General features: G+C 34.9%; 1 protein-coding gene across 6 annotated transcripts in view; it reads right to left on the bottom strand.

The window, feature by feature from the left end:
• Positions 1–342: 342 nt before the first annotated feature.
• Positions 343–21,533, bottom strand: part of Tmem196 (transmembrane protein 196) — a 50,099-nt gene continuing 28,908 nt past the window's right edge. For 3 of the 6 annotated variants that reach the window (XM_036206428.1, XM_036206430.1, XM_036206434.1), the window contains 4 exons: positions 9,380–9,436; positions 5,233–5,487; positions 4,019–4,092; positions 1,547–1,614 (listed from right to left, as the gene is read on the bottom strand). In XM_036206428.1, the coding sequence (XP_036062321.1) occupies positions 1,608–1,614; positions 4,019–4,092; positions 5,233–5,487; positions 9,380–9,436 (393 nt within the window). In that variant the 3' untranslated portion in view covers positions 1,547–1,607. Of the gene's footprint in view, positions 1,615–4,018; positions 4,093–5,232; positions 5,488–9,379; positions 9,437–17,970; positions 18,002–21,533 lie in introns of those variants that run through there. The other 3 variants (XM_036206429.1, XM_036206432.1, XM_036206433.1) reach the window with 2 other exon arrangements.

Raw genomic sequence — 21,533 nt, 5'->3', positions numbered from 1 at the left:
CATGTTAATCATTAAAGGACATAAGACATTGAAATAAAATATAGCAAAGCTATTGATAATTTCACTTAGAGTGGTATGTAGTTGGAGAGCTTCTCTTCAGCCCCTGCCAAGCCCTGTTAGTCCAACAACCCACTTATAAAATAAACACACAGACATTCATATTATTTAAACTGCTTGGCCATTAGTTCAGGCCTACCATTGTCTAGCTCTTACTCTTCTATTTAGCCCATTCTTATTAATCTATACTTTGCCACATGGCTCGTGGCTTACCATTACCTTACATCTTTCTTGTCATGGCGGCGGCTGGCAGTCTCTCTGCCCCAGCCTTCACTTCCTGCCTGGCCATTGGCCAAAAAGCATTTTATTTATACAGAGCGATATCCACAGCAGTGGTAAATCATCTTCCTTTCTATACAATTTAATTTGGATGAAAGTTATTTGAAATAATCATATCCAGAATAATCCTAAATAATATTTTTTGTTTATAGAGACTTACATGACTGAAGTGATATTTATAAATCAATATTAACAATTACTTTTACAAAAATAGCATAATCACAGTAAAATACCCAACAACTAAATAATTTATATTTATACTTCAGTATTCATGACACTTGGTTCTATACATGTAAGTCATAATACTATCTACACACAATAGATTTAAGAAAAAAGAAGGAAATGGACAGATAGAATAGAAATTAACTATGTGACTTTGTAGGCTTAGAAATCTTTGAGCAATGGCCTTCCCATAACTGATAGAATACCCATACCATCATAATTTTTTCCTATTATCTACTTACATTCATGTAGCTATAAATATATGCTGTGTGTATTTTCTATATACAGTATATATACATCTATGTATAAACACATACTTTATTCTTAGATTCATTCATGGACATGCAGATCAATCTGCACAGCATAATGAAAACATTTATTTTCCTTACATAATATCACTTATAATTTTTCACTTGTGGAAAAGTGCAAAAATATCATACAGAATCATATTTTTCACTAAAAAATCACATTTGATGATGCATTTTGTAATTTACAAATAAACTATGAAATATAGTTCATTCACAAATTGAAATTAATTGCAATGTTGTTACAAGGCATTACTGAGGTTTTGATTTTTAGCATACTTGAAGTCATTTGTCTTTCAAAAAAAGACATCGATATGTTATTGTTAGCTTTTGATGTGTTTACCTTTGAACTATTAATTAAATATGCAATTACAATTCTAAAGTTCATGCTAGTCAAATGTTGTTTGTATACAGTATTTATCACTGCTATTCTTTATTGTTCTGAAAGAGTTTTCTTTAGAAAAATGTTTCAGTCTGCTAAGAAGACTAACCTATGATGTTCCTGGAAAGTTTTCACCCTATAGAAAAGGCTGGAGGATAAATGAGGCAAAAATTGAGAAGGGAAAATTTTAGTGGATTCTCAGGAGAAATAACAGCAAATCCAAGAAACATTTTAACTGCAGCTCTCAGGCCTTCAGCCTCTCCTGCCCCATAAACAACCTGAAAAATGTTCAGTTCTTTAAAACATTGATTGTACTCTTCCATTAATTATCAGCTGTGGTCCTCCATTGCTCATGTTGTCTGTCATTTCCTGTTATCAAAATAATATGAATTAATTAAAACTCACTTTCAGAATAAGACATTGATATGCTTCCATAGAAAAACAGAGATTACAAGCCATTGAAGAACATTTTGGGGTAAAGGACAGCGATTGATACTGTGGCTGTGATTTAGGAAATGAAATTTCATAGCATTTTGAATCACATGAAAATGTTGAAGTGGCAGCCCAGGATTCCATATACAAATCAGTTCACTCTCTTTCCACATGCCCAAATTTCCCCCTTTTTCTTCAACTCATTTTTGGAAGGAACTAACCTAGAAAGAAGATACCTAAGTGACCAGGTTTTGCCAATATACAGCTCTTCTGCCAAGAACATCAACAAAATGCCAACATATTCTACAGATGTTTACAGAAAAATGAAAAATGTGTGGCCTTTTACTTATGAATTTAAAATGTTCACAGTGAGAAAGATATCTGTTGTGTTTAGGTTTTATTTTGTTTTGAAAAGGACTTGGAAATGTAGCCCGGACTCACATACAACTCAAGTGTAGCTCAGAGTTACTTCAAACTTGCAGTCCTTCTGCCCAGCCTTCTGAGTGTTGAGATTCTAGGTGTAAACCATCATGCTTAGCTAGGAAAATTTTTTATAGTAACACTATCATTTAGTCAGTAAAAAAGCAGCTGGGGCAATGAAAACTTGGGGCATATTTTTAACATATTCATTACTAAGAAAGGACCAGGGAATTATGCTTATAAAGACATGAATATAGATACATGAAAAATAGAGCGACATAAAGACTTGCAATTGTAGAAAATATTTACATAAATTTTAGATAATTTGAATTCACATTGTTTATTGACTGCTTTTTGTTTGTTTGTTATGTTGGTTGGTTCATTTTGAGACAAGGTGTCATGTAGCCCAGGCTTGCTAGACATTACTCTGTACCTGGGGATGGCCTTGATCTTCTAACCTATTGTTTCCACCTTTGGAGTTGTAGAAACCCAGGCATATGTCACTTGCCTGGTCTACAACATGCTCGAGATGCTAGGCAACCACTCAACAGCTAGGCCTCGTTCCCAGCCCCTGTTTATTAGCTGTTAAGCCTTACCATTACACGACAAGAAGTCACGAGATCAGAGGCCCATTCTCATTTATCATAGTGCACTGCACAGTATTATATATAAATATAATGTATTAGTAAAATTGTTTATTATCTAAGATTGACAATTCTATACTTCAACAAGGTGACTTTCTTAAGGGCAGCAAAACCATTTCAAGAGAAAACTACTGTTTTTGTAGTCTTCTGCTTGCTACCCATTTCTATTATGTTTCTTTTGGAGAGGCTTATAAGGATGAGTACAGTGAAAGCAGGTCTGGAAATGTGGGGGTCATTGGGCTGGTGTTAAGTTTATGATGATGAAAACTGATTAATGGAAAGATTAATCAAACTCAATTCCCAAAGTTATCATTATAAAACGAAGCACATTTTCTTCTCTGCTAGAAGAGAAAGAAAACTTCCTAGTAAATGCATAGACATAAGAATTTCAGCTGCATTTCCCATTCCCTAAAAAGATTTCAAATTAAAAACAAAACAAAATAAAAACAACAAAAATTTCCTAAATCCCATAAAATTAGAGTATCAATCTTTTAGTATAAGATTTAAAAAATTTTCTGAAATCTTATAAATTCAAGAATTTTTTTAACTAAAGCCACTCAAAATTCAGACACAGTAAAATTACTGATAGAAGGTAATAGTGAAAGTTAGTTTTAAATGTATGAGTCTAATCATTTCATTTGCAATTTGGTATTTCCAATTTAATAAGACCACACTCCTAATTTAGGCAAGAACAGACTTGATATTTATAAATAAATGTACTTCCTTCTAAAGGACTGCAAATGTAACTTTCTGCATTTCCAGTTAGGCTCTTTGGCCAAACCAGAGTCTTGACTATTATTAATAACTGGAAATATGATAAATGTTGTATATCAGAAAATTTTACCAATAGAAACACTACATGTAAACATTTTACTATATTAATATCAAACTTTGGTTATCTGTTCATGCGATTTTGTCATGACAGAAATATACAGTTTGTCTTTATCCAGACTCACTTATCTACTATTAAAGCAAACGTCTCATCTGTGAATTATGATACTGAGTCAGAATTGTGATGCAGCAGAGAATAAAGGGCATTATGAATCATCCAAGCAGAACTGTTCTTGGATGCTTAGAGGCAGGCTGAATATTTGAAATACTTAACCAACTCTGAAGCTGTAAGGTTCTGCCATGTAGGTAATGTCTGTTCCTCAGAGTAGTCCTTCTAAAAGTGATACTTTGAGGAACATACAGCATCAGTCCAGACTGATCTACTGACATCATGGCTTTCTAATAGAGCAACATTACAACATGGTAACTCCCTAGAGTCAGCGTACCTTGTAGGTAACTCTGGTGTCAGGGGCACCACCGGGCAGCTGGGCAAGTCGGTTATTTCAATAGCCCTCAATCTCTAATGTAAATATAACAATTATACAATAAATATTGAACAAACATATACAAAGAAAAGCTAAATAACACTAGCATAAAATAGAGCATAAAGGAGACACTATCACAATATGAAATTACTTTAAAGACCTATTTTAAAGTGAATCAGTTCTATTTATAATGTCAACGTTTTTTTTATTTTAAATGACATGTACAGGTATGTCTACAATTACTTCCTAGGGACAGTTAATGAGGATCTATTCTCCTTATGTATAAGTAGTATATGGAATGAAGACAGATAAACTACAAAATAAATATTTCTTAACGTTAACATTATGAAGAAATATGCATAACTCTTGCTACTATTTCTTTTATGCTACAATTGTATAATTTTATTTTCAAAAAACAAATCAAAATATAATTTGTCCATTATCTTTGTGAGTTGATTTTTACAGATGTTTATCTTTTCCTCAATAGATGAAGTAACAGGAATGGAATTTAGAAATGTATATCAAATGTAATTGGAACACACACAGCTCTTTCTATATTTGTTCCTTAATGCAACTAATATAACTTTCTGTTTGAATAGCCTTCATAAAACAATTATACAAGCAGTATTGTGTAAAATACAGGCAAAGCTAGCCAAATATGCATGAAGTTTAAATGAGTACTCAGTGAAACTTTATATGGATTGCAATATCTGCACTGATAGGCAAGGCTTTTTGTCGCCTTACTAAAGAGCCTCTTTTATGCTTGAGGATCAAATTTACATAATCAAATGCATCTACTTATAAGCACAAAGGATATACTGGAAAAGGGAATTCATGTGATTTCTAAAGATGGCATTATTAAGTAGAGGCTGTATTTAGTTTGTTTTTCCTCACTATAATACATGAAAATCCATATTTATAAGGTGATTAATATTTTATGAAAAGCTATTTTGGGAGCTATGGTTTCGAATAGACAGAGGCTACAAAATTCTGCTGAAAATGGCTGTGCTTATGAATTGCCAAGAAAAACTAATTAAAAAAACCTTTTATTAATCTAATAGGGTCAAACTTACAAAATGTGATTTCCAAATTGCCATCTAAGTATGTAAATTGATTCACCTAGATTGTACTGATCAACCCATGGCAGCAGTGTGAGGCAAAATGACAAAACTCACTTTCTCAGCCATTTCATGAGAGTGGTGCAGGGAATGTTCCCTTTCCGAGAACATTCTCCTTTGCTCATAGCTGGCTAGACGACAAGTTAGCCAGGAGGACAAAGTACAGCCCCCAATGCCAATACACGCCAAAGACATGGAAGCAAGGTGCAGTGGGTACATGGATGAGGTCTTCTTTGTGACTGCCCGAAGAAACTGAAAATTCAGGATGCCTCCAATGAGTCCACAGATACAACAGGCTGAAAAGAGGATCATCTGAGAAAAACAAAGAAGGTATTAAAGTTGACATGGCTGAGATTTCCAGAACATAGAGCCTCATGATGCTGCAGGCCAAGGATGGTAAACCTACAGTGAAGAGGATGTGTTTTTATTTTATTTTTTTATTTTTTATCTTTTTTATTATGAGAAGGTAGGATAGGTATGCCTGTCAGTGGAAACTCCACTCAGTCTGACTCACTGCAGAGGAAGTATATCATAGAACTTCTAAAATGGAATCAATGATATATATTTTATGAAAATCTGAAGGAAACCAAATTTAGTTTTTGGCTAGATCCAGATGAAAATAATAATCATCTCTGATATGCACGCTTTTGTGCAAGGAATGGATGTCACCTGCCTGATTCCTCCCAGAGGTCCTCTGCAAGAAACACTCATACAATTTAGAAGAATGAATGGTGATCAGGTCAGATTTTCTAACTTAAATTCAGTTTCATTCTGTTGTCTTCTCTAAGTATCCAAGTATCTATAATTTTCTATTTAGATGAACTTAGGGAATTTAGCTCAGTCTTCTTTTTTTATCATTACTTTATTGTATGTTTCCCCAAGTGAGTTTTTTTTTATTATTATTATTTTATTTGTTTCCCCAAATGAGGTTCTTAGGGACTTGCCTATACCTGGCCCAGCATCATTCAAATCTTTTGTTGACCTGTGGCACCAAAGTGAACTATTACAGAGCAGCTGTTTCAAAAGTGTTGTTTGATGGTTTTGAAGGAACATGTAGTGTGACTTTTTTTGTTGATCTTACTACTGGCTTAACATGGGTCTCTATTCATAGGGATAAGATGTTAACTCAATCTAAAGCAGACCCTTGGGAGCAGTAAGTAATGTGCTTTCTGTGTAGTAAATATTCTGTGAATACTTAATAAATTTAATTGACTCTTTAAAGAACATAATAACTATATTTGCTTTGGGGAACTCATCTAAATTACCCTATGGGGTTTAATGGATCTTTTGTAGGGTGATACTAACTTATTATCCATTCATATTTCCATTTTCTGGAACACAGTATCCAATTACACTTTTCTCCCTAGTTCTTAGGACCAAACAGGACCTCTCATATGCTAGGCAATCACTCTACAACTGTGCTATACCCACAACAAACTTTTATTGCCCATTGAGATGCCACGCACATTTCATAACAAGGAGATTTATAGTTTCCTGGAAATAATTTTGCTTTTTCTTGGATACCTAGTAAAAAAAAATCTTAACTTTTACAGAAGTCCTTTCTGGACATTACTGATCTCATCTGTTGTGTTAATTCTTTATTACAAATAGCTTTATAACTTACTTTAGTGTTTATTTTTACATTATAAGATATTGTATGCTGTCAACAGTTAGCTGAGCTCAACAAGTATTTTTTGAGTAATGGCCATCAGTGAGGCAGCTTTTGGCATTAGAAGGAATTGTTCATTAATACCCTTGAGTATCATGAGGTTTAACATATTAAGCATGGTATGGTCAATATAAGAGAGAGAGAGAGAGAGAGAGAGAGAGAGAGAGAGAGACAGAGAGAGAGACAGAGAGAGAGACAGAGAGAGAGACAGAGAGAGAGACAGAGAGAGAGACAGAGAGAGAGACAGAGAGACAGAGAGAGAGACAGAGAGAGACAGAGAGACAGAGACAGAGACAGAGAGAGGAGAGTAACAATACTCTAAAAAGTTCTTATTAATAAAAAACCTGGAGACAGATATTGGAGTGAAAGTTTAAAGATCAGAGGAATAGAACAAGCCAGCCACAAGTTCTTACCACTAGGAAATCCTCAGCCCAAGAGAGAAAGCTACTTCCTGTATACTCATGCTTTATATACCTTTCTGTGCCCTGCCATCTTACTTCCTCTCTCTGCCCAGTCTATCACTTCCTGTCTGTCTGTACAGACCTGTAGACCTCTATGGTTAACTAGTGTTGAAATTAAAGGTTTGTGCCATCATGCCTAGCTCTATTTCTAGTTTGGCCTTGAACTCACAGAGATCTGGATGAATCTCTGCCTCCTGAATGCTAGGATTAAAGGCGTGTGCTACCACTGCCTGACCTCTATGTTTAATATAGTGGCTGGCTTTGTCCTCTGATCCCCAGGCAAGCTTTATTTGTTAGAGCAAATAAAAATCAGTGAGTGAGTTAGAGGGAGAGAAAAAGAGAGAGAGAGAGAGAGAGAGAGAGAGAGAGAGAGAGAGAGAGAGAGAGAAAATTTATCAAAGTAGTATTGTAAGCAATTTCCTTGAATGAAGTTCCAAGAGAGGGCCCGGTCATTAATGTGTGAAACATTACTAACAAAAGGCTGACAGGCAAAGATTTCTACTACTCCAATCATTTGCTTCATTTCTCCAACTTAATTCTGCCTTACTTATTGTGCTTATGTCAGGATTCTTATCAATGGTGAAATAATTAAATCTTTGTATATCTGACTGAATATAATGTTGAAGATTGATATTAAATAACAAATTATTCCATTTAGTTGCAATGTGTATTTTAAAACTTAAGTAGACTCAACCAGCTACATCCTATTTTAAATGATACTCACTTGCCTTGCAGTTTCTTGAGTATATATTTTGGTGTTTACTCATTCACAGACAATATTAAATGATCATACATTCTAGCCTTTGACTAGTGAATTAGTACTATTTTTAAAAATAGATGAAATATTTATTTTTTACAGGAACATCTATGTGTCTGCTATTGTTATTCTCATTGTCTTTAATAGTTAATGATACTGTATTGATATGCATTGGCAGAATATTGTTACCTATGAATTAAAGTATTAGAATTAATGCCCAGGTTGTTAATCATATACTATTTCAAACCCCATTAGGCAAGTGATTCTATACTGAAGAGATATTAGTAAAGGAGACATATTGTAAAACATTTATTGTACAACTGGAGATCCTTGGGGCTACCTGTTACTTACAGATTTCAGAAAATACAGGAAGATAATACACTGTCTAATTATAACTACACATACCATTTACATGGTACTTTGCAAAAACTTTACCTTTATAAATTATGAGAGAATTAGAAAGACAATGAAGACACACAGCTCCTTTAAAATTTATCTTTTTTTTTCAAGAGCTGAGGACCAAACCCAGGCCCTTGCGCTTTCCAGGCAAGTGCTCTACCACTGAGCTAAATCCCAAACCCCTAAATTTATCAATTAGTAAAAGTTTGTGATCTTTTATATAGTACTAGTAGAATAAATCATTCCATTTCCTTCTTTTCAGCTCTCATAAAATGTCACAAGGGCAGAGGGGAATCCACACTTCAGCATGCAGGGCTCCCTTACAGCCAATATCAGAGTCAACAGGGAGCATATTGCTTATCCCAGAACCCTTTGATAATACAATAAAATATCCGAAAATGACTACATGTACTCATAGTCATAAAAATGAATTAAATAAATCTTAAAAAAGAATTAACTGCAATCATAGCACCACATCTGTCTCGGTGCTTTGTAAAATTAGCCTCATGGTTAAAAAAAAAAAGTAACTAATCCTTAGGCCCAGATCTGTATTTAACCAGTTCAATTTCCCACAGAATAAGTTTTACACTTATTAGCTCCGTGGAGGACCCAGGTGATTGCTTGGGAATCTGTAAGTGGAAAAATATAGACTCTCCTGTATAGAAAAAAAATTAAAGTTTGAATATTCAAGTATTTAAAGGGTATATCAGAGCTTCTCAGGGACTTTGATATTTTTCTTGTCTCTTACATTCTTGATAGTTTTCTTTGAAACAATAAGCCAAACATTTGCTTGTCAGTTTTCCTTTAATCCTTAATTAGCAACATTAAGTAGACAAAAGTTCTTTAGTCATCGTTTCTGTTTTGAATGCCTAAATTTCAAACCCTTCAATATAGGATACAAACAAGGGAAAAACTTACAACAAGTCCTGATTTTTTTTTGGCGCACAGTATTCCACATATGCCACAAAGAAGAAACTGCAAAAGAAAAGAAGAATTATTGCATTTACATAGAAAGGAAAAGCTTAGATTTTTAACTTATTATAATACATTCATGACACTTGCTACCAGGAAGCTTACGTGTTTCAGATTTCCATCAACCCCCCCCCCCAACAAAAAAAAAAACCTTGTTGTAGAATATCAAAGGCTAAAATTTGTTTATTTTTTGTAATAGCTAATTTTGAGACCTAAGCAAAACTTAAGTCAGTTTGTCATTAGGAAAAAAAAATGTGAAGTAAAGAAACTAGAATTTTGTTCCTCCTGCTTTATTCCACTGTCTTTTCCTTTTTCACTTTCTCAGAGATGAACATGTTATACTGAATTCACTTGCAGTAAGCACTTAGACCTCAATGGGTTATTATATGGATAGGGAAGATAACCCAGATAAAAAGATAAGACTTCAAAAAAGGAGATCATCCTCCATATAGACAATATTTGTACTTCTCATTTTGGAACAATGACTACATCATTCTGACAGGAAGATTGTCTCTCTGAGCATGTCTAAAGAACCCAAACAGACCAAGCAATTGATGGCATACAATTTCATATAAATATAAACTGGTTACAAAGCTGCTTTGCAGAACCAACTATATTAAGTCAAGTACTCATGATAAAGATATTTTGTGTCATAAAATAGTCAAGTGTTTAATTTATATAGAAATATTTAGGACTGTTTGAATGCAAATTTGTTCATAGTTGAGTTGGCCTAATCTGTAGTTAAAATAATAATTAATAAATAAATAATAAGAAAGTTAATGGCTTTCAGATTTGCTAACAAACCTGCTTCCATTTGATTTTTAATTTTTTTGGTTTTTGTTGTAGTGCAGTGAGTAAGGTTCTTGCCACCAAATCTGATAACCTGAGTTCAATTCCTGTGACTCACATAGTGGAAGGAAAAACCCAACTCTTGCAGGTTGTTTTCTGATGTCCACATGTGTAAACACATGTACACACACACACACACACACACACAAATAATTTCATAAATAAATGTAATAAAAATTTCAAAGGATCTCAAGTCATAGGTAATAATTTAACTAGTTTTAACTAAGTATTTTGTATCTGGATATATTTTTATAAAATATATACCAAAGTATTCTAATACTTCTCTGAAATAATATGCTATGGTGATATTGTGTTCCCCAATATATTGTGAACACTAATAAACTTATCTGGGGTCAGAGAACAGAACAGCCACTAGATATAGAGGCCAGAAAATGGTGGCACACACACCTTTAATCCCAGCATTGCAAAGGCTGGATCTCTGTGAGTTCAAAGCCACAATGGAAATAGCCAGGCATAGTGACACACACCTTTAATCTAGGAAGTGATGGCAGGAAGCAGAAAGGCATACAAGGTGTGAAAGCAAGGAACTAGATCCTGGTTAAGCTTTTAGGCTTTTAGCAGCAGTTCAGCTGAGATTCATTCTAGATGAGGACTCAGAGGTTTCTAGTTTGAGGAAACAGAATTAGCTGAGAAGTTGGCAAGGTGAGGTTAGCTCTATGGCCTGTTCTGTTTCTCTGATCTTTCAGTGTTCACCTCAATACCTGGATCCGGGTTTGTTTTTATTAATAAGATCTTCTAACAATTTGTGCTACAATATGCATGTGAGGAATATATTGAAAAACAATGGGTAAGGGAAGCTGCTGTGAAGGGACTCTCCCATAAAGAACATGACAGTTATAAACCAGATAGTATGTAGCAAGAGAAGTTAGCAAAGGATACACAAAAACTTGGTAAAGACATTAGACAACCTTTCAAATTACTGAGGAAATTACAAGAATTGATAAATGGTCTTATTAATAAAAACCCAGAGCCAGATATTGGGGTAAAAAGCTGAGAGACCAGAAAAGCAGAAAGAAGCCAGCCACATTCTTACCACTTGGAGATCCTCTGCCAAAGAGACCTACTTCCTGTATACCTATGTCTATATACCTTTCTGTTCTGCCATCTCATTTCCTCTCTCTGCCCAGCTACATCACTTCCTCTTCCTGCCCAGCTCTGTCACTGTCTGTACAGACCTCCAGACCTTTAATGGTTAGTGCTAGGATTAAAGGTATGTACCACCACAACTGGCTCTGTTCTCAGTGTGGCCTTGACCTCACGGAGACCTTGACAGATCTCTGCCTTCTAAGTGATAGGATTAAAGGTGTGTGCTACCATTACCTGACCTCTATGTTTACTATAGAGGCTGGCTTTTTCCTCTGATCCTCAGATAAACTTTATTGGTGTACACAGATAAAATATCACCACAGATTAGTTATTTCATCAAAGAATTTAACTAACATCCAAACATCATATAGGAAAATTAACATGGAGTACTTTGAATGTTTATATGTACAAATTTTTGCAAATGCCATAGAAGAAAACAATTTAGCATATTTGCATAAATTCAGATAAGTAAGAAATATTTTCTAAGTATAAAACCAATGTTATGGACCAAAATATAGATCAAACTTTTGTAGAGTCTTTTGTATTGTTTCTATCTCACAGGTTTCCAGACTGTGCTCAAGCAATTCCAGTTTGGATAAATTATGTTCCTTTCAGCTCCACAAGCTTTAGATCAAAGCCTAAGCTTGCCCTTCTCTTCAAATTTCACTAACTAATCTCTTATTCAATGTGAAAGTCAATACATCCAAATTTATTTTCAAATAATTTTGTAGCAGCACACTTTTTTGTTCTTTCATTTGTCTTGAAATCTATATATACTGCCATTATTTATTTACAGCAAAACTCCAAGGGCCAGAACAACACAAGCAGAATTCTCCATTCCAGCCACTTGGTTGAGACACCTAGAGGTGAGGAAATGTCTCCATCCTACTGTGCCACTTCACGTGGATGGAGCTAAGGACTTGGGGAAGGGGAATGTATAGTAGGAGAGAAGTTAGGTGACGTTTTTCAATTGACCTTCAGTTGAGTATTTAAAAAACCTTCTGTAATAGTTATTTTAGTTAGGGTATTTAAAATAATGGAAATATGAAGTACAGTTGAAGAGCTTTTGGCTTAAAGTTAGCCATCATAATTTATGGAGAAGAGTAGCACCCCAACAAAGTAGTCAACCTACCTTTTATTCTATTGTTTATCTTTATTTACAGCAAGCCATGGCACTGAAAAGGTACTTCACAGGTGGTCTAATTTAATTAGTGTTGGTACTTTACATATAGGGGCCTGGAGAACTAGAAGCCCAGACAAGTTTATTAACTTACTAAAGATCACACATGGAAGTTATCAATCACACATATAATTGAAGTCTTTATTAAGTGTCTGTTAATTTGTTTATAATTATTTATTGGAAATAATTTTCAAAAGGAGTTTTTAGTGTGACCACAGTATGCATTACACTAACAAAATACCTGCTCACATACAAGGACACTCTTTGACCTTATCAGTGTTAACATTTGATGTAATAAAATAAATGGAAAGTTAGTAATTGTACTATAGTCTAAACTTCAATCTCTTTATAAGGGCATTTGCTAATTTGAAGTATTTTTTGTAAGTACTTTATCCAAGATGCAAAATACTTGCCCTCATCATAGAAATTATTTAAGTAAAAAGCTGATGGTGGTCAGGTGTGTGCATGTGTGTGCATTTGTATGCATGTGTGTGTGTGTGTGTGTGTGTGTGTGTGTGTGTGTGTATGTGTGTGTGGTGTTTGTGTGTACACTTGTGTAAACAGCTTGAATAAAATACATGATTTTACATGAGAAATATTAAGTGAATGGAGGGTTTTTATTTTTGCTATGAAAAGGAAGTGATATAGTAAAACAATGATAAGTCATCAAGTGCTATACTACAAAATTAAGTGAATTAGAGGCATCCAAGGTCAGCAAACAAAGTGAAGCTATTGTGAAATTAGCACTCTATATTTTAAGTGAGTGAAACTTTTTATGAAAAGACCATAGAGATTATTGTTTTTGTTTTTGGGATAGAAACAAACAATGATATAATTTCTACTCCAAAATGCAGAATGATAACTTTTCTAGAGCCAAATTAAGAAGTAAGATTCTAAAATAATAAAAACATTTTGATCAAAGGATAAGCAAAGTCCTCCAAAGAAAGTCTGGAAAGTCAGACTGTCACCTGTTGCAGAATACGGGAGAGATAAAAATCACAGGTATCTACTGTATATGTGTATGTGTGTGTGTGTGTAAAACCCTATTCCTTTCTTAGTCATCATCTTCAAAGAAACAATATCTATAGGCACTAGAAGAAAGCTAGCAAAGTGTTATGGAATATTATTTTAAGGTCTATTACTTTTGTTTATGTTGCATTTGTTTAACTCTGTGAAGCTGTGTTACTGTGCCTGTGTAAAACACCTGATGGTCTAATAAAGAACTGAACAATCAATGGCATGGCAGGAGAAAGGAGAACGGATGGGGAGTTTGGCAGGCCGAAAGAATATACAGAAGGAGAAATCTGGGAGGAAAAAGAGAAGTAACCAGAGAAGGAGGAGGACTTCAGGGGCCAGCTACCCAGCTACCTAGCAAGCCACAGAGTAAGAGATTTACAGAAGATTTACAGAAGTAAGAGAACAGGAAAAGCCCAGAGGCAAAAGACAGACAGGTTAAATTTAAGTTAAATAAACAAGCTGGCTAGAAATAAGCCAAGCTAAGGCCATGCATTCATAACTAAGAATAAGCCCCTGCATGTGATTTATTTGGGAGCTGGGTGGTGGGCCCCTCAAAAGAGCATAAGCAAACAACATTTTGGTGTACCAATGTGGTGCTCGAATTTCTATAGTGCCTGAGAAAGCTTTAAAAAAAAATATGACTTCTTTAAGAGTTTCTGCCGGACAGTTTCTACAGGAACATTGAGCCCTTGAGCAGCTAGTATGTTAAGTAGGAACAAAAAACTAAGTTAAAATGCCTGCGACAGTGCAAGCTTGGCCTTCTAGTGCTCTAGGCAGAACTTGCTGTCACAAGAAGGAGGGTGCATAATATTGAAAACTTATCAACCCTGAGGCCAGATGCCTATAGTAACAAAGAACCCTTTCCATCATCTACCTGCCTTACACTGTAAGCCTGGCCAATGTGAATAACAACCACTAAATTCTAACCTGAGGAACAGATAATGACATTGAAGAAGAACTTGTATGTGGAGGTGAGTAAAGCTGAGGATAGGCCACTGACCTTGGAGATTAATCGTAGTACTGGGTTACTTACTATGTAGAGTATGAGCCAACCAAAGGTAATGAGTAACAGAATTTGAACACTATGGCATCTCAAAGATAATCATAAGAAGATCAAAATGTCATTTCTCACTAGAATGATTCTTGTCACATTGAAAATTTAAATTAACAAATTAAATAAAATACACAATTTTTATTCTGAATATAAAGAAGATCTTAAATTTTGGGCCAAAGCATCCAGCAAAACTCATATTGAAACATAAGATTCTGAGAATGACATCACATTTGGCCAAGGGCATGGTAGTAGATCAAATTATAGAGATGATGAGCCAGTCTAGTCTTTTTGTTTGTTTGTTTGTTTTTTCGCAACAGGGTTTCTCTGTGTAGCTTTGTGCCTTTCATGGAACTAGCTTTGTAGACAAGGCTGGCCTCAAACTCACAGAGATCCGCCTGGCTCTGCCTCCCGAGTGCTGGGATTAAAGGCGGGCTTAGCAGTCTAGTCTTAAGACAGACTGTTAAAATTACTTCTCACTCTACATTAATTGCTTCAGATAAACAGATTTGCACCAAAGTTAAACAGAAGATGTGTTGATCCGAAAGCAGAAGAAGTCTTACTTTTCTTCCCCCAATTTACTGCACTGCAAACTGAACTAAATACTTCAACAATTACTACTATTTTACATTGTTTTATAAAAATCAGTTCATTTATATCAGTACAGAAATATTATCAAGAAAACCACAAATGTTAAAAGCTGTAAAATTGATTAAACATGGTCCAGTGCTGGTTAGGAGCTACGTTTATTCTGTAGCTGGGTTGAAAATTGTATAAATTGGCCACTGTCAGCTCTTAAATTTTTTTAACCACACTCCAATCATTTCTCAGTTAAAAATGATCACTATTAACTTTCTCAAAATGATTACTTTGAAGGTTTACACATAAAATGCACATTGTAACAGTTTTCTTTCTTGATATTGTCCTGATATGATTAGCCATAAACTCTGGCTAGACACAGACCAATGATTCTATGTCCCGGAGCTTCTTCCTTTGGGATTGCATTTCCTTAATAATTCCTGTAAAAACTATTTGTGTAAAATGTACATCAATTTGGAAAACCTTTCCAGAGACAATGGTTCTCAAGATTGGCAGCAGCTCAATTAAAATAGACTGGGAATTAATCATTGGAATGTTAAGTGGAATCAGGTGTCAGCACTTTTCAATCTTCCCAGGTGATTCCTGAGTACAGTATGGGTCCAAGAATCACATGACCTAAGATTCACATGCATAACTAACTGTGCCTTTCTTACCAGTAAACAAACTCACTTCAGCTTGTACAGTAGCAATGGTTTCATGATTACTTTCAGAGAGATGTGGAAAAGCATGAAGGCCAAATTAAGGGCTCTTCACTGGAGAGATATTGTCTAAGTTCATAACAGAAGTTCAATAAGTCAGGATTGTTTGATCTCTAATAGCTTTTAAAAATAGGCAGTTATTTCATCCCCTTGTAATTTAAGCCCAACCTGGCCTTTCATCATCGTTAATAGACTTTCCCTCTAAACCTCTGATATTTCCTAAATTTTCTCCAAATATTTTTATGCTTAAAGTTAATTAGATCTATAATCAACCATGACATGGGATGATCTGAGTAATTGTATGTTAACAATTGAGAAAATGGGCATGAGAAAGACATATATACAAGTAATCACAGAAAAACTATTAAAAGGAAGGAGACAGAATTAGGTGAGATCAACCATAAAATAGAAACTGAATTAAAATATGGGTAAAAGCCTGAATATTCCTTTTTATTTATAGAATACAATGACTCAGACAGAGTTCCAAATCCAAACTCCAAATGACAAAGGCAGGGGGAAACTGTCAGAACTGAAACAAAGTCACAGCTCACTCAAGGGCAGACTCCATCTTTTTGTTTCTTTGTGGGCTTTTTATTTCATTTTGGTCATTTTTTTGTTACTTTTTTTTGTTCTTTTCATTTGGTTTTCTTTTTTCTTTTCTTTTTTTTTTGGAAACAGAGAAAGAGGAGAGAGAGGAAGGAACAGAGAACATGAAGTTAGGTGGGTAGGGAGGTGGGTAGGATCTGGGAAGAGTTTGGGGAAGGGAAAACAAGAGCAACATAAATTATATGGAAATATGTTTTTTTAAAATAAAACTTCATTAATAACTTTAAATTTAACCAGTGTAGATGTCAACTTGCTGATAATTAGGAGTTTCAATATTTAGAGAAAAAAAGTTGCCCTTTATAATCTCACATTAGAGAAGAGGAAGCCTAAAGTCAAGGTTGGCCAGAGGGCAGAAGAAATTTACAACATGAGAGAATATAATGCATCAGTGATGGTTGGAAACCACATCTTGATATGCAGATCTCTGGCCTTCTACTCTTTCCAATATACAGTGTGGCCTCTTCTTTTGTCCTGTTTCTTATAGAAAAAAGAAAGGAAAAGGAAAATATCCATTGAGACACCTCAGGGAAGAAGATATATTTGGTGAAGAAGGAAGAAGGAAAAAGGAAGGAAGGAAGGAGGGGAAGGAGGCAGAAGAAGAAGAAAGAGGGGGAGAAAAAGGAGGAGGAGGAAGGAGGAGGAAGGAGGAGGAGGAGGAGGAGGAGGAGAAGAAGAAGAAGGAGGAGGAGGAGGAGGAGGAGGAGGAGGAGGAAGAAGAGGAGGAGGAGGAGAGGCTAACATGTGAAACAAGTACCAGAGAAAGCCCTTAGTGAGAGAAATTACTAATGACCTAGAGCAACAATAATTCTCTTGGGTGGCTTGGGAAAATGGTAATACTATAGCTGCTTAGCAGAACATTGCAGTAGTTCCAACATAGCTAAGAGCATAGTCTTTCATATACCTTGACTGTTCTTTCAAGTATTTACCTTACTAACGTGAAACCTTCTGTAGGCTTTATCAATCACTAAAAAACAAAATTGGAAAACAATCACTGAGAAGATAAACTGTGATGAACCATATCTAGAATCTAGATAACTGGTAACATATGGCTTATAGATGATAGCTTGAGAGGCATTTAGGAGCAATAATCAACATTTCATACATAAAGCACATATATTCACACATATGTGTACATCTCCTTTGCCAAAAGTCTTATATTTGAGAATTTATTCAAAGCTACAAGTGAGCAAGATATGTGTGTGCTGGTTTGTTTCAGATTGCTACTAACATCATAAGAGGGACAATCCCAAGTGTCATTCAGCAGAGAACTGACTAATTCAGTTAAAATCTCTGAACCAATGATAGAATGTTAGAAACACAACTATATTGTGATTCAGAAAGTTCATGTACACTTATGCAAAAAAGAAAAGTATAAAAACATGTATTTTAAGGTACTTTTTGCACAAGAAGAAAATATAATACAACTTACAGAAAACTTTGTATACATATGTAGACAAATTCTGGAAAAACAGAAAAGAAACAAATAGTTATTATTACCTGAGCTAGAAGTGTGAATGCAAAATAATGAAGGGAAAGATTTTTCTTCTTTTGAACTGACACATTTTTGCATCATATGCAAGTGTTGATTATTCAAAAGGTTTAAAAAGTTCCTATTTTCACAAAGTACAAATATTATGTAGGTAGTCCACTGAGATTCATCTGTGCTAATGAACTACTCAGTTTCATGCTCCATGTATTTTAAAAAGTCCATTAACAAACTTGCTCTGGTTTCCTTTCTGTTTCTGTGATAAAACATGTTGACTAAAGACATCATAAAGGAGTGTGGTAGTTTGAATGTAATTGATCCCCATAAGCTCATAAGAAGTGACACTATTAGAAGGTGTAGCTTTGTTTGAGTAGGTATAGCCTTGTTGTAGGAAGTGTGTCACTGTGGAGGTGGGATTTGAGGTGTCATATATGTTCAAGCTACCCCCAGTGTCTCAGTTCACTTCCTGTTGCCTGCAAGATGTAGAACTCTCAGCTCCAGCACCAGTCTGCCTGCCTATCCCTCCATGATGATAATGGATTGAACCTCTGAACTGTAAGCAAGTCACAATAATTAAATGTTTTTCTCTATAAGAGATGCCATAGTCATGATGTCTCTTCACAGCAATAGAAACCATAATTACAGGGAGCAAAGGATTTATTAGGTTTACATTTCCAAGTTACAATCCATCATTATGGGAAGTCAGAGCAGGAACTTGAAGCAGAAACCAAGAAAAAACTGCTTGCTGGCTCACCTACTCCTAGGCTCATGCTTAACTAATATTCTTGTATAGCCCAGGACCACATGGCCAAAGAATGGTATTGCCCAGAGTGGGCAATGTCCTTATACATCATTTAATCAATACAATCTCCCACAGGCATGCCCCATAGGATCTAGGCTATCCCTAAATTAAGATACTCTCTTCAGAAGGTTCTAGATTGTGTCAATTTGACAATTAAAGCTAACTGGAAGAATTCTTTGAGAAGTCAACCCATATTTTGGCATTTAAGAACTCTGCTAGAGTGTCTTTAATTAGAACCCCAAGGTTGCTTACCCATATAAAAGACTGGGTTTTATGATGAATTGACTAGAATTCAGATAATACTAGGATTAGATTTTCCAGGCACAAATCTAAAGTACCAAAGAATAGCTTTTAAGAATTGAGATCAGTCTTGCTTGAAGAAAATGAAGCATATCATGAAGCTACATGAAGCTCACCAAGAAGTTTACTTTCTTCTCAGTCAAATATGCTCCAGTTAAAGTGGAAAGTTACACCTTCAGTGACTATCATAAGTGATTTTTAGATTAGAAGGATTGTGTAGCCTCAAAATTCATGATAATAGCTAAAATAAAGTTTTTCAAAGTATTTTGACAGCTTTTTAACACTCTAGAAAAATGTGTTAGAATTTTTTTTTGCTTCATGATAGGCAAGTTAATATAAAAATTACAGAATCTGTATTGAACTTGATATGAACTCCATATATAAGTGGAATTTAATGTATTGTTTTATATTCCACTGCTGCCATTGTTCAAATGACAGATCATTTGTTTACTGCCTTCTACTCTACCATAGCATACCTACTGGCTCTTGATTTTGGAATAAAATTTTGACATGATATACTGTAACTTCAAAGTGAATGAACAAAAATAAGCCAAAGTGAATCCATTTCAATCAGTTCTAAAACACAGCTGGAATATCATCCTTTTTACAGAGTCAAATTTAGTTAACTACTCTTTTTGCCAAAAATATTTATAATTGGTCAGATGATTAATTCTGTCCTCAGTGAAACAATTTGGATGGTGTTGCCTTTGTTGTTTTTAGTCAACTCTTTCTGAATCTTCAGATGCTTCTGATGTGGTAACATATGTAGGTAGGCTAGATCAAAGTCAGTGGAAAGGATTTTACTTTAGCCCTGAGTTATGAATGGAAAAGCTTCTTGTTTTGGAGATAAAAATTGATTTCTCTGTCTCAAAAAAGGTTGTATTTTTATGTGAGACAGAAAATGAGTCAGAAGAGTTACCTATGACTATATATCCAAGACTATAATTGATTAAATCAATGTCAGAGAGTGAGTTTTGCCTTAAGAACAGGCACAGAATAGCTTACCTGCCTTGGTGAAAGTAAAAAGGTGGTGGTGTCTCAATATCCTCATTTGAATGCTAATGCTTACTCATAGCTTCCATATTGCTAGAAATGATAAAGTTCAATATCATCTTTATCTCATCTTAAGGCCTTGAAACCTACTCTGTGATGATTGATCTTGTTTGTAAACTTGACACATCTGGGAAGAGGGTAGTTCAGTTGAAGGACTGCTTCTGTCAGACTGACCTGTGGGTATGTCTGTGAGGCATTTTCTTGATTGCTAATTTAAATAGGAGGGTTCAGCTCTTTTGGGAGTGCCATTCCTGGGTAGGCAGGCCTGGTCTGTATGTGCAGGGTAGATAAGCATAAGCCTAGAAGTGACCTAATAATTAGTCTTCTTCCATGGCTTCTGCTTCAGTTCCTGCTTCCAGATTACTGCCTTGAGCTCCCGCCATAGCTTCCTTGGGAGATGGACTCTCATCTGTAAGCAGAAATATACCCCTCTCTTCCAAAATTGCTTTTGATCATGGTATTTACCACAGCAATAGAAAGCAAACTAAAATATACACTGTCTTAAGTCACATTGCAATATTTACTCCTGGAGAAAATATAGATAATATTCATTCAGTTTGGATGAAATAATTTTGAAACAACCAAAAGGGAAGAGTAAAAACTGGGGTATTAAGACATTAGATTATTTTTAAAATGGATTCATTTGCTTTGCTATTTTGTAGAGTTTTATTGTTGTTGTTTGGTTGGTTGGCTGGTTTGGGTTTTTGATTGTTGTTGTTTTTATAAGCCATCAGCTATCATTCCTGGTAAGTCGTGTCAGTTTACAAACAAAGGAGGGTGTAGTATAGCATGTTTTAAGATCAATGGCCTTTTTTAGAAGGGCTATGACAAAAGCTGGGTTATTGCCATCTTTGTTGAGTTTTTATTCTAGGAAAAAATATTACTTGAAACAAAGAATACAGGGCTCCTAAGGATAAGTTCAAAAAGCCTTAGAGTTTTGTCACATTAGTGAAAATCTTGACTTAATGTTCTCAATTTGAAATCTTTTATGAGATTTCACTCAGCCTGATGAAATCTCTCAATTTCAGAACTAATCTTTGCATAATAATTTTGTGAGAATATATAACAATCCACTACAGGGTATGCAGCAGCACTCTGAGATTTAGGTAGTGTAAACACTCTGTGCCTTTTCACCAAAGGCAGTGTTTAAAGACCTTCTTCTGGTTATCTTGAAAAATGGACCTTCTTTTGCCCAAATGGCCTGAGTTGCAAAGCACAGGGAGAATGTTTTCCAAGTATGATTTTGTAGGTCATTTCAATATTCGTCAAAATAACATGGAAATATTCATTAGAAATACACTCTAGTGGGCCTCTTTTAATCCAAATTTTGGTGAGCAAAAACTAAACATTT

Source organism: Onychomys torridus, chromosome 14 (assembly GCF_903995425.1).
Source record: "Onychomys torridus chromosome 14, mOncTor1.1, whole genome shotgun sequence".
Lineage (NCBI taxonomy): Eukaryota > Metazoa > Chordata > Mammalia > Rodentia > Cricetidae > Onychomys > Onychomys torridus.
This window is presented reverse-complemented; position numbering and strand designations above follow the sequence as displayed.